Below are 15,113 nucleotides of genomic sequence, written 5' to 3'. Positions count from 1 at the left end.
ACATGGCTTGTACTGAAATTCAGACAAAATGCTTTGTAAATTGCAGATACATATTTTTTTTTACATAATTAGAATGGAGAAAATACATATAATTGATTATGCTGGATATTCCCCTTGTTTCAGGTACCTGTATACAAAACACACAATCTAACGCTGATTTACAGCAACCCACCAGCTATATGTAAGATCCTAATTTCTCAGTCTACTTTTTTGTATGACTAAAATGCTACAATCTTGTGATACTGAGACAGAACATCATCTGTATAAGTGTGTAGAAAACGTGTTTCTACAGCAAGAATGGTAAGATGGAAATCAATATGCTAGATGAACCTGGGGACCTTGAAACCCAAGGAGCAAACTCATCAACACAAATTCTACTTTTAAGTCCCTATGCTACATCTATATTAAAGAAAAAGAACAATTCTTAGCCAACTAAATATAATTGACATTACATTTGTGTCTACACCATTCATGGTTATTGCAGAGCACCATTACACATGAGTAAAGTGAGCAGGGTCTTTTTACAGACAATTCAGCCCCCGATGACTTCCGTTAAAGCTTTGACATGTGCTGTATACTTTGTTAATAAAACATTTTATTTACTATTAATAGTCATTTCTTTTGTGTTTTCCATGAGAAGGGGAGAGGGAAAACATTTGCTATGAGAGGGAATCATTCAATTGTGAAAGTGGATGAAAGGGGAATTGGGAATGTGTGTTGGTTTATGGAGAGTAAGAGAATAACAACCCTGTGGAAAAGATCTGGGGACCGGGAGGAACAAGAGGAAGAGCAGAAGGAAAGCATGAAGGGTTTATTAAAAATAACACCAGGAGATTATAAAAGTCTATAGGGTGCATGGGATTGAAGCAGGAAAGCTAGGGTAAACTGGGGCTACTGAGACACTCTCAGGAAGAGAGGAGAAGCAGGCAAAAGGCCTTGTGTGAGAGGAGTTACATTGGAAGGTTAAAAAACCTGTGGTTACTACGAAGTAGTAGGTCAAGCCTATGAAACATAATCATTACTTCCTCTTTGCATGTTTGCATTTAACCCTTCGAGGATCTCTTGGGGCTCACCCCAAGGGTAAAGGTGAGACCACTTTGGTCCCTTGTGCCTAGATGAATGCTTACTGTACCCCTCTGATGAGGACACTTAAGGCTGAAAGATATGTCTGGGGTTGTTGGTTCCCTAGTGCAGGCAAAATTTGCAAAACAAAAAAGCGAAATAGTGCAGTATCCTCAAGTATGACACATCAGTAAAACAGAATGCAGTTCCTGGACTAGACTGGGAGTACCGTTCCTCGTATTGCCACACAAGCCCTTATGCATAACACTTATGCCAACCAATCTGTAAGTGCATTCTGTTTTACTGATGTGTCATACTTAAGGATACTGCACTATTTCGCTTTTTTGTTTTATCCATAGACCGTATAGAAGAATAAAGAAGTTTTTTACAGATTTTCCTGATGAGCCGCTTTTATCATTTCTGCTATATTTGTCTCGTGAAGATTGTGAGGAGTGTTCTGAGGGTTGCTGCAGTGTTTATTCTGGGAAGTATACTTTTTATATGTTTTATACATTTTTTGATTTCTTTCACTACCGGCACGTGATTGGTGACACCTCTTTCCCTTTTTCTGTAACGGCACAAGCCAGCTAAAAATTGAGATGTTCCCAAGTGGGGATGGACTGTAGCACAAGCTATGAAGCGGTTGTCTGCTCTTGGTGAGTATCCCATTCCCTTTTTTATGGCATTTCAATCTTTGCTGACATATTAGGAAGTAATCTAGCTTCCACAGGTAAAAGGCATCTGAGAAAAATTGAGAGCACTGGCAACCTCCTGTGGTGAGCCAGAAAATACCGAGACATTGAAAACCTCAGACTGGGGAGGTAGGAGCAGAACAAGAGTTATGGATACTTTCAAAACACTTGCAAACCATCTTGCCTTTGTGTTCATAGCCATTGTTGTCCTTGAGCTCATACCCCTCTCGTCTGTTCCATAGCTTCATGACTGCCTGTTCACAATGTCACAGAAAATATCTTTGCAACAAAGTTTAAAGATGTGAATCCTAATCAAGTCAGTTCACAAGGAACATGCTGTGCCCGGGTGAAATTTAAATGTTGTAAAGCCTTCTTGCTCAACCTCTAAAAAGTTGCATTGCTGTAAAAATTCCCTGAAGTGTCTGAAGATTTCTTGAGCCAAGGTAACATGCCGCGACAAGGGTATATTCCTCCCAGAAACTGTGTGATCATCAATACAGATATTGTTCACAACAAAGCAACAAAGCTTTAGCATTTCAGCTCTCAGGGATACATTATCTTTGCCATGCACATTAAAGCAAATATATAATGAAAGCACTGTGTGTCTCCTTTATCCTTTTCCTTATCTGGTATTGAATTATTTTAGTCTATTTTCTTTCGCTTTATGGAGTGCAGCTCTTTTGTCTAATAAAGTAGTTTTAATAAAGTAATTTAATGAAGCTGAATGCTGTGTTAACAAAGACATTTAAATATGTTTAAATATATTTTATCTAGTTGGAATCTAGCAACCAAATTTAAAATAAAAACAAACAAAAAAGTATATTTTTTAATGAACAATATAGAATTTTCAGTGAAAACCTATAAAAGCTCTTTATGGCTGTTCAGAAATGCGGAGGTAAAATCTCTTTCTCAATATCTGATTTATATCAGAAATATTAAGTTTATAAAATATTTCCTAGTTAAATTGCTTTCACCATATCATTATGCTAACTAGCTGATTTTGATAAAAGTAATTCAACACAAGATGAGTCATGTTCAAATATGTATCTTGCATTGCCAACAATTGCTGGCCTCTCCTATATTACTTGTTTCTGAATATAAGCTTGGTTCATATGTAAAAATATTAATTGTAAGAATATTGTTTATCGTAAAGTAATTCTGTAGTTACGTTTTCAAAGTTCTACATAATCAAGTTTAGAATTTTTAAAATTCAATTCAAACAGTAAATTGTAAAATATAAGAGGCAATGAGAAGAGTTTTTATTTCAATATTTCAATTAAGGTACTTTACTTTATATAAAAAAAGAAAACAGATGATTATGTTTGCTGAAAACATTAACAAGACACATTAAGTTGGGATTTTGACTTTGTTTTTCAAAATGACAAAGTCCTGAATAAATGTTGGCATGTGGGACAATGGTATCCAAAGGAATGAAGCATCAGTACCCACACTGTATCTCGTTCTGGGATGCTGGCTTGTTAAAGCATGTTCCATACACTGGACAACCAGGGAGAGGTCACTGTTTTTAATTCGTTGGTTTAGTTTTTGTTTCTTCTTTGCATCTATTAAGCATCAGAAAGAATACATAAATGTTGTTAGTTTAATGCAAAGGCCTACCTAGTTAAAACATCCCTGTCCCATCTGTGTCCCAAATGTGTCCAACAGTCCCAGTTTTTGTGGTACAGTCCTGATTTTCAGGAACTGTCCCACTGTCTTGGGTACTGGACCAGTTAGGGAGAGCCTCTGATCTTCCTTGAATGTCCAGGGAGCTAAAAATTCAATGGATATCTGTGCTGTTGCAGCACAGACTTCATTCACAGTTCCTATGTGGTTTTCTCATGATGCCAGCTTTGTGAGAGGTCTGTTCGGCAAAGTTAGGGGGTGACCATGCATCCTACCACACACTTGTCTGGGTAGCCACACTGACGTCTGGGTAGCCACAACGATGTCTGAGAAAGGGCCTGCCTCTCCTCATCTCCTCATCAACAAGGGTGTCTTAATTCGGGCACCTTATATGTTTATTAACTTAACTAACATGTAGGCTTTAGTAAATATAACCTAAAGTTCATTAATAATTATCGAGACACCCCTTGCAAGGGGAGCAGGGAGACAAATGCTGTGGACTACTCTAATTTGACGATTTTGGGGCACCTCCATAAGTCTTGTCCATGTTTTATTTGCAATGTGTGCCAAGTTACTATAATACTTATTAAATGCTTTCTAGTAAGATAGAAGCATATCTGCTTACTATGAGCAAAACCGTGTTAGCATATATGTTTGTTACATTTCTTACCTATTGCAATATAGTTTTCTCCATACTCATCCTTAATATATTGAGGAAGTTTATGCCAGATCTCCACACGTTCCTGTATAACCTTATTTTCATCTGACAGCGGTGTTTTAAATAGTCCAGGTTCAATGCATGAGACTTTTACTCCAAAGGCCTTCATATCTCGCCTTACAAATAGAAAAAAGCTGTTATTGAGTAATTATTCATTACTATGTTACTTAGTTCTAACCTATATGCACCTTTTGTTTATTTAATACACTTTTCATCTTATTCAATGAATAAAATATTAAAATTAGTTAAGACAAGGTCATATGTCACCATGTCATATTTGCAATGTGAAACAAGTTCTATGCTATTCTTGTGATTACCTTTTAACTGTTAACATACACAATTTTCAGGTTCCAGACATAGCTGCAAACATTCCAACATTTCCTTGGAGAGTCTTAAATATTTTCTTTTTGTTCTTATCTCTTATCTTTTTTCTCTTCTCTGTTCTTTCTTTGTCTGCTTCTACACGGAGGTAACCTCACGGGAAAAGTTTAGCCAAAATAGCAAAGTTTCTAGTGACGTAACTGGAAGCTCCGCCATTTTGCCCTATGATAACCTTGTGTAAACTGGATTGGCGAATCAGAGAGAGGGCGTCACCATAAGCTCCCCCATTTTGGGCTACAATAACTTTATGTAAACTTCCGCAAAAATAGCGGAGCTTCTGGTGATGTCCTCTCACCTAATTGGAGAATGAGCCAGATGACATCACCGGAAGCTCCACCATTTTGCGCTACGATAACCTTGTGTGAACTTCTGCCAAAATGGCAGAGCTTGTTGTGATGTCCTCACCCCCAACTGGAGGATTTGGTGGAGAGGATGTCACAGGAAGCTATGCCATTTTGGTAGAAGTTTGGCAGGAGGTTATGTATGCGGAGATGCTAACAAATAGAGAGAGAAAACCGAATATAGAAGAGACACGTAAGTGGAGCTGCGAGACACGGAAACAGAAGTGATTGAGAGACATTAAGACAAGGTAGGTAAACATTCAGAGAGCTTGAGAGAGAGAATGAACAAAAATGAGAGTGTGAGAGAGTGCATGAGAGTGAGAGTCAATTGTTTCCCAATTCAAAATGTCCCCCGATTAAGTATAAATATTTAATATGAGGCCAGTGTTTTGTCTTTTCTCATATTGTAACTTTTTAAATACACAACACAGTCAACCTCAAGCATTGATTTGAAGATTTTTAATACAGTTTAAAAGTGGTGCACTTACAAAAATCTTTTACTAAAGACTCTTGGAAATACTTAAATAATAATAAATTAATTTTAAATTTTAGTATAGGGGTCACACATATCATTTTTCAAGCATTATTCTTATTATTATATTTATTAGTGTTATTATTATTCCATTAAAATTGTTTGGTCTCTTTGATTCTACTTACCTTAAGCTGTCATTAAATCCTTCAACACCATATTTGGATGAAAAATACCCGCCACCGCTTGCGGCAATTCTTCCACCAACACTTGATATGTTCACTATCCGTCCTTTGGCTTTTTTAATCAAGGGGAGCATTACTAGTGTCACGTGTATTAAGCCTATTAAATTAACTTCAATTGGGGCTCTAATGTCTTCCAGATTCAACCAGTCCATAGGAGCAAGTGTTCCCATAATACCAGCATTGTTTATTAAACCCCAAAGTCCTGTAAAACAATAATACTGACATGTAAATGATGTACAACATTCGATATAAAAATATGTGCTCTCCTATCATAACTGCTTTGCTCCTAGGGCAACATAATTGTGTTTACCAAACCTTGAATTAAAGTGAAGTGATACAGTCAGTATCAAACTACTGTGATGCATTAGAATTATTTTACTTTTCCAATAGTATGTTTCTCAGACAGCTACATATTAGTGACATTCTAGCACTGTGATCTAAGCTCAATTTACTAAACAAACCAAGTGAATTATCATTCTGCTTTATGGGTAACAATAATCACCCAGACAGACCCCTTGATCCACAAAAGCCCATGGAGGAAAGTAATTAGCATTGCTGTAAAGAATCAGCTTAGTGTGGTTCTCTGATTTGTATATTTTGGGCCATTTTCAGCGAAGAAGGTACTCCCTACCTACATTCAGAGAGCGCATGTGAGTGAATGAGAGTGAGTGAAAAAAACCAATGAAATTCAAAGGAAAATTCAGAGCACTTTGTTTTATGTTTATTTGTTTTGTTCAAGGTTTCTCCTCGTTTTCTGAGATTTGTACGAATTGACGAAACTGGCAATTTAAATTTAAAGTCTAGTAACAAGGATTTAAGGCATCAGTTAAAGCCAAATTAGATTGTTTTAATCTCTTGTGCTGTTCAGATCGTAGATGAATGTCTGACAAGAAAGACTAGGAAACACCAGGCTTATTCTATGTCAAATATGTTTTCTGCTATACTACTGGGTAGCTTGGCATGTCTAACCAGGATGTTGTTTTAGTGACACCAAATAAGACTTGTCAAATTATATAACAATTAAAAGATAACGCTGACTTACCTCTACTACCAACTTGTTCTTGTACCCATTCAGCAACCTGCTTTACATTGTCTGCCTTGGTCACATCCAAATGAATAGTTTTCAGACGCACAGATGTTTCTTTATTGAGTTTGGCTGCTCCAGCTTCTGTATAACAAGTTGCAAGTACCCGAAACCCTTTTGAATCAAAGGTTCTTGCCGCATGGTTTCCAAATCCTGTGTCACATCCAGTGATCAATAAATATTTGTCTTCGATGCAATCGATCCTTAAGCCATCTCTTATTTTCCACCAAATATAGAGAAGCATCACACAACACAGCAAGTACACAAACATGTTTTCGGTGTTCTTTAGTGTTCTAGATTGAAAAGAAGACAGCAATGTTAAAGGAATAGTCAGGTCTAAATAAAGAACTGGATTGCCAACCTGTCATGACCCTTCTGAAAATAATCCTTGGAAAACACACTCACATTTTTGTGTCCATCACAAAAGTAGGGGTTTTCACATTCATTTCACATAGGGTTCCAATACTAGCTCCAGTTAAGGCATTGAAAGTAAAAAAGTTATGATGTCATGAGTGGTGACAACATGAATTTTCACGTTTTCTATATCTCACAAAGCTTGTGATACATGGTTTTTATTATTATTATTTTTATTTATTTATATAGCACCGAATATTTATGCAGTGCTTTTTACAATACATATATTAAAGGGGCATAAGAAAACCAAAACTGACAGACTAAGACATGCTTTAGATAAAAAGTGTCCTGCTCACAACGAGAGATTATCTCTTCAGGAAGTGTTACTTTGAGCCCTTTTCTAAGTAGTTCTACTCATATTGCAGGTACACAGGAACCAGATTTATTTAGAAAATTAATTTTTCATAAGTTTTACTCTTGAAAATGTGTATGGTAAATATTTTTTTAAAAAAACTATGATAATAATATAATAATATGTATAATATGATATATAATTTAGTATATAGCAGAACATACAGTTTGTGTAAATTGAACAACGGCTAATACAATCTCACCTTGTATAAAACAGTTTTATTAGGTATTTAAAGTCCTTATAGAATCATGTCACAGACACATAATGTTCTGATACTACCTGGAGGAAGACAGCTCCATTTAAAAACTCCTTAAGCATTATAAATATCACAATACTTTTAATACAGAAATAAGTTTTTCTACTCACATATTGTTAAAGAGATGTCCCGTGCAATCATCTGCTTCTTCATTACAACAGAATGCGTTCTAAACACATAACTTCCTTTTTTTATGACTTAAGGAAGTAGCTGTGTACATTTATGTCATAATGCTTTTTGCAAGACGCTGACACACAAAGGAAACAAATTGTAAAACAAGACTGACAGGTAGATCAAGATAGTGTGAATATAAATATATATATATATATATATATATATATATATTTAAATATATAAAAGAAAGAGAATGAATTACCTTAGTCACTTAAGGTAATCTTATAAATTAAAAAATATTATTACTCTTATCTTTTAATTATTAAGCACTAACATATTATGTAGGGCTATATAATATAAAGATGGGATGGTTAACAAATACATAATAAATATACATTTACACATACAGATACAGCATTGGTTGAGGACCCTGTCCATAAACTTGCCATCTCACCTTATGATACATTCATACACAGTTCATAGCAAGAATAGTGGGTTCATGACGGCCCTGCTCATGACTTTACATTCTGTAAGGAATTATATGGGATTCTTGTAGCACTAATTAGGGGTAAGTGATGGCAGAAAGCTTGGTGTTCCAGGAAAACTAGAAGAGAGGAAAGAGAAAGATGATTATAGAGTAGGTAAAAAAGGGGAGGCGTTATGGCTGTAGGCAGGGGTGCACCTAGAGTATTTGGCATAAGGGGCTGATCCTGTATGTGACACACCCCCTCACTTTAAAATGTAAAGACATCCACAAAAAATAATGTTCCAAGAATATTTCACTAATTTGTAAACGTATGTCAACTTGAAAAAAAACTAGAAATCTGAAAAAATAAAATAACAAATAAATTAAATAAGTTTAAATAAATAATATGTATTGAACAGATATAGTACAGCATATCTCCTATCACTATATACTGAGCCATACATTGATGGCGATACAGCGTAACCCCCATCACTATACACTGAGCCGGACATTGACCGTAGTGTAGCATAACTCCTATCACTATATACTGAGCCAGAGATTGAGGTGGAACTCTCCCAAAGTATGCATGATTAAGTGTGAAAGCAGTGGCGATTCACTAAGGTCAACTGGATACCTGGGTACATTAACATTCATATACAATGTCAATAGCTGGTTTAGAGGTAAATAAATTGACAACACCGTTTAAAGAAAAACTACTCGGGCTATCGACAGGTGTTGGATTTGAAGGAGACACGATTCTCTTGTGTATAAATGTACCTTTACAATGTAATTTAGACCAATTATCCACACATTATTCTAAATATCTAGTTTATTAGGATGAAAAACATTTTAAAACAAAAGAAATGTAATAGTAGCTCTTTTAGCTTAAAGATCCACATCTCGTTTTTATTTTCATTTCAATTTGTTTGATTAGGATATTGCATAAGCGTCTGACTTTTGGCATTGATGTAGCATTTTATGGTTGCCAGGTATGTGAAAGTATTAGCATAATGTTACAACTGAATTTTTTTCTGTTCTTGATCACACCCTGAAGACAGTAGTATTAGTTGGTTTTTAAGGTTGGAACTGTAGTGTAAATATGTGTAGTTGACTTCCTGTATTGTCAGAGTGCTGACTGCGTCCATAGTGTTATAATTTGATAGTAGGTTTCAGTATATTTCATAACACTTATGAGGCATCAGATTTCCATGAATAATTAAAAAAATAAAGATTCATGCTGCCTTTAAACTACACCTATGATCATTGTTTCTGTGCTGGCTTTAGGTAATAAGAGTTGCAGTTAAAGAACATATGTTGTCATGTGGCGTAGAAGGTCACCGTGGTTTGGGCTGTCACTCAAAATTTTAGGGGGCTGTCTGTGTTCCTACTTACTGTGTGTTGTAACAAGCTGTTTGCTGTTACCTATGTACAAGCATGCTAAGGTCGGACGCACGGCTCATGAAAAGGGGCCAGGTTATTGACCTGGCATCAATCCACTGAAAATCAGGTTGGATGCTGGCTGCATGTGCCATGGCCATTTAAGATGTTTTATTTCTGTGTTTAATAATGTAAATGTGCAAATACGAAAACCAGTATATTTGTTTTGCAATTCAGCTTAATAAACTTAGTGATTGCCCTTAAAACAAATATTATTACTTTTGTACTTCAAAAACTACTACAGCCATTCAATATATTTTTATTACCCTGTTTAACAATGCAATTATGCATTAATATGAAACTAGCTTTTTTTAAAGTCTATTATTCTACATCCAAAAGAAGGAGCCGCTAGATAGATCATAGAAAGGGAAATTAACAGAAGTTCAGCACCGTGGAAGCAGAAGGCAATAATGAATAATTCATAGAGTTTTAGGTTATATGGTGAGATAAGATATTTAATGTTAACTACAGTATGTATTACTAACAAGCAAACATGGCCTGCTTTATTTGTGAAAAGGAAAGACAAGCCCTGGATACTAAGAGGAAGGGCTGCATGACTGGGCCTATATTTAACTAGAAGCGTGATGGCCAGGTTTTAAAGGGTCATTTAAGGGACATCCTTTGGGGTCCCACATCCTCGTATGGGTGGGGTTTTGGTGGCTATTTAGGGGACCGTTTTCCCGCCACTGATCAGAAATCTGTTAATCAGAGTGACAAACCAAAGAATTTCCCGCCCTCCCTCCCCAATTTTAATCTGTTGTAAATGTATGTAGGGTACGGCAGAATTTTGAGATAGGTATGCTGAATTTACAATTGGTTGTTATGCCAACATTCATGTTCAAGTGGTTTTTCTCCACGGGTTCAGTCCCTGGGGGAACTCTCGAAGGGTAGGGTGTTCCGACCCAACGGTCTCCGTTTGGAATTTGTCGGGATATCCCTACAAGATGTTGTTTGGTTATGGTTTTACATGTTATTAATGCATAACCTATCTCTTGTTTTATTAATATATTAATATATTTTCTTGCACTTGTCACAGTTAATAAAGCACTGTGGCCTTACACTTTTTTCCAACGACCTCATGTCTCTTGTGTTTTTTATTTCATGTCTTTTCGCTGCATGTTAACATATATAGTGCCCGAGTCAAGAGTAAGCTGGACAAAAAGTGGCATTTTCCCATTTTGTCAAGACGCGTGTGACGTTACTGGATGTGGAGCCTTTTGGGTTTATTTTTTTATAAAAGTTTCCACTGGTCAGTAAGTGGCATTATCTGCCAATTTTGAAGTATTGGCAAAAGTTGTCACCCACCTCCAGTTCCGCATGTATTGTTCTCAAACGTCTATAGGCATTTCCTTATTGCATATCCAGGGCAATTGCAGGTACCAGCGGCCATGGTACTGAACTTCCAGGCTTTGGCTTCTACATTATTATTATTAACGAATCCATTCTGGGGGAAGGTACAATGTAGTTACTGTATGTAGTGACCGTAACCCAGTGGTCATTGCCCTGGTTAAGCTAAGCACAAGCTCTTTAACAAGTTCAAGTGAAGATAAACAGCCCAAACCAATAGTGTATCAATCACAGACAGGTCCATTTACCATGCTTGCTTCAAATAAAGAGCATATTTCAAGTCCAATTTCTTTAGATATTATTTTGTATTTAAGGTATGGTTGAAGTGAATAATAGTTGAAATGATTAGTTACAGGCATCTTAGTCATATTATATACATAAAAAAGAGATCTAGATAGTCTTGAAAGCTTCCAGTAGATTATACTTTGGTTACCAATAAAGGCACCATCTTCACCAAACTTGCTCTTTCTCTTTCTACAGCTAACATGGTACAACCCTATAACTTGATGGGGATATAAATATCATATATAATATATAATATATATATTTAAGAAAACAGGAAATACATATATGATAATGACAGTAGTAGTGGCAAAAAAAGAAGCCTTCATGTAAAGGTGGACCTCCTGTCGCTGGCACTTTAAACACTATTGTTATACTTTTTCTTATATTTTGTTTATTTGTCATATAATGAAAACACAACAGAAGATGTTGGAATCAGAAATGAACTCAATTTAGGTCAGTGAGATATATTCGCTGCCAGTGTCAGTGGCTTTTCACCGAACAGCAGTTTTACTCCGTATAGTAAGCTAGGATTCAAAGGTGAAAGTTTTTTCAGTTCATTACCCGTGACTGTTTTACCCTTTGTGTGCCAATAAGGGTGAACAACATCTTGATCAAGATGCCCTTTTCATTCTGTATAGCCTTTAATGGTTTTAAATTCATAAAATAAGTACTATTAAATTATTTATAACAAATTTATGCAGAACTCCAGGTATGTACGTAGTTGGATCATACCAAGACAAATTTTACAGCTGGAAGACTATGTTCGAGCTCAATGTCTGGCATTGCTCTGGTACAAAGTTAACCTGTTGTTTGAAAGTCAGAACGGAGCCAGAACTGCTGAGTTCTTTAAAATACTGTGTGCAGGCGTACCTTGGAAGAATTGATGCTTTTTGAAGGCAAATGAGTGGACACACCAAATATTGATTAAGATTTTTCTTTATCTTTGTTTATTCACTTTGAATTCTGTTAAATAATAAAAATAAACGATTATCATGTCTATTTTTTTATTACTTTACCGCATTTTTTCACACCTGCCTAAAACTTTTGCAGATTATTGTACAAGTGTGTGTGTATATATATATTTTTATACCATTGTACAGCGCTACGGAATTTGATGGCGCTATATAAAACCATAAATAATAATAATAATACCTGTGTGTTCATACTGAAATGCTGCACATATGTTTGAATATAGACATACTCTCACTAGCTTTACATAGCAACTTCTAGCTTTACATGTATAGAGATCTGTATATATCTCCCTTGTTACGTCACAAGTTATATCATCTTATACTGTAAATCCTCCAGTTAGTAGAGACCGCAAGAAACCAGGGTTGTTCTTGGTATAATTTTGTAAGACTGTTGCTTGTTTCCTCTCTATTTGGAAGATGAACACATTCTGATTCAGGGTAAAAAATTAAGCAACCAATGGAGAGAAAAAAAATTATGCAAGGGAAATGCATGCAGCTTGTGAATTATGATGTTCCACGATAGCGGGGTTTTATATTTATGGCTGTTCTAACTTAAGAATAAAGTTTTTTCCTGAACGTATTCCAAAATTAAAATCTAACATTTAAGCCTTACATCATTTTTAATATTGAGTGTATGTAGTTGTATGGTGGATTTACTAAGCCGGTGTAAGCCATTCTCTGATAAAAACTAAATGACAACCCAAGAGGAAATATTTTAATTACAATTCATTTCTACTAAGTTTGTAAATGTTGAAGTTGTAAAGCCAACTAAAATTAATTAATGTATTCATTTTGCATAGGAAAAAAAAAAGGTAAATCAATGCTCTGTAGGTTAGACAGGGTGAGCAAAAAATTTTATTTTCGTGTTTGTCGCGTTCATTTTCGGGCAATGAATTTTGTTTCCCGGTCGTTCGTTCCATACAAAATTCGTTTTTGATTTGGAATGAAATTCGGGAGAAGATCCCACTTTCTGGACCTTTTATTATATAAATTAAAAGAAAAGATTCCCCAGAGTAAGGACCGTGAAAGAGTTGCAGCAGCACTGGGCCCGGGCAGGCAGACACTGGCAGATGATAGGCACATGCAGCCCCGTGGAGCAGTACTGAATTTCCCCAATATTATAAGTTATAATGCCTGGTTTTGTCACCAATATTTGGTTATCAATGAAGAATAATAAATAGGTATGATAGAAAGATAATAAAACATTGACTTGTCCACAAATTAGAGGTTTGGCTGGCAGCATAAATGGCCAACTGTCTTAATCTAAACTCTACTCAGGAACGGGAAAAAATGTCTGCCGCAGTCTCTGTAATCACTACAGTAATCACTACAGCTTCTCCAACCCACCCCACAACAGTACATTTTCTGCACAATATAAACGGTTAACTTGTAGTATTGTATATGAGTAATGAGCATCAATATAACTGTCACACTCAAACTCCCATCAGCCTGTAACTGCTGCTACTGACAAGTTAAAATGGCGTCAGTACACTTATATATCTAATGCTTGTCCCTCCCCTTGTAAATGGTCATTGGCCAGAGGGAAATACTCCCACAGGTTGTTGGACCCATCAATCACAGCCACCTCCATTTTTTTGGCTACTTCTACCTATAAGTCATTCATATGTACTCTCCCACACACACTTTCCCTCCCACTTTACCTCATTAAAGAGCGGCAAAACGGCTTGTAATGTCGGCTACACATGCAATTCGGTTTTGTTAGTTTGGTTGGAGACCCCCCTCGTTTTCGTTGATTCATACAAAAGCACGAAACATGCCATTTCCGTTAAAAATAAAGTTTGTGAGAAAACAAATGCACAAGTCTAATACGGTATTTGGCAAACCTTGAAAATGTAAAATATAAAATGGACTTGCAGCATTGTCTACAAATAATCATTCAATTAATGCTTGGGCTATGATATTATAACTACCACTGATCTATAAGATCCTATAACGTATAGAAAAGAGAAACATGTCAGTGAGCTTTGACATTTTTTATATGTTAATTGACTTTAACATCGTATTTTAATAGCTACATATGAACAAATCTATCCTACTTTTTTCATTGTTTATAATAAAATCACTCTCCTATGTCAGAGATCAACAACCTGTTTGCCTCTAATAACCCAGATTTAGTCACCCAGGGCTTTTTCTTAGTACAAGAACCATAGGCAGTTGGCTGGGATACCGGAATAAGTGGGGTGCCTGGCAGGTTTGTATTGTTATTATAGGGATATAAAGTGGGATATCTAGACCCAAATCTCTTGCGGCTTCGTTCCTCCCACGAGGTCCCTTCTTTCTGAGACTGCAGAATGTTTGGCGCATACGAGTGCATCACGGTGTTCCACAGACCACAATAATATTTAGATAAAAAAAGGTAAAGTAGAATATACTTTACACTGTGATTGTATATTGCTAATCTGAAATGGTAAAACATAGATGAACTGACAATATATTATTTCTGAGTAAGTCTATTTATTACCCGCAATGTTAAGCACAGCTTATTTCTTTTTGTTCACAGAATGTGCTCAACCTGATTTTGACCTGCCGATCTGTGTGTCTTACAATGTCATTGGCAAAACTGATAGCGCAGCACAGTGTACGGTAGGTCAATGCCAAAAATAATCACCATAATCAAGAAAGATTATGCTCACCATAATGAAGAAAGATTTGTAAAAATGCCTGTTGGTCTAAGAAGCAAAATAGTTCATTTTAAATGAAAGGACACCTCCTCCAAATATATGCCCAATTTTGACTCCATATACCATGATGTTGTCTGTCACAAAAACAACTTGCTACCAGAGTCATTGAACTGTAGGAGTGGAGTTCGTGCGGCCATTTACCTTTATGTAAACA

General features: G+C 36.0%; 1 protein-coding gene across 1 annotated transcript; it reads right to left on the bottom strand.

The window, feature by feature from the left end:
• Positions 1-3,101: 3,101 nt before the first annotated feature.
• On the bottom strand, positions 3,102-6,886 carry LOC149285929 (dehydrogenase/reductase SDR family member 9-like). The gene is made up of 4 exons (XM_089494725.1): positions 6,574-6,886; positions 5,475-5,733; positions 4,048-4,211; positions 3,102-3,316 (listed from the first exon to the last, which is right to left on the bottom strand). Exons 1-4 carry the CDS (start codon positions 6,884-6,886, stop codon positions 3,102-3,104), a joined length of 951 nt encoding a protein of 316 aa, XP_089350851.1.
• Between the last annotated feature and the right edge of the window lie 8,227 nt (positions 6,887-15,113).

The sequence above is a fragment of the Sceloporus occidentalis genome, unplaced genomic scaffold, assembly GCF_023333645.1.
Source record: "Sceloporus occidentalis isolate IW3139 unplaced genomic scaffold, rSceOcc1.0.p SCAF_74, whole genome shotgun sequence".
Lineage (NCBI taxonomy): Eukaryota > Metazoa > Chordata > Lepidosauria > Squamata > Phrynosomatidae > Sceloporus > Sceloporus occidentalis.
This window is presented reverse-complemented; position numbering and strand designations above follow the sequence as displayed.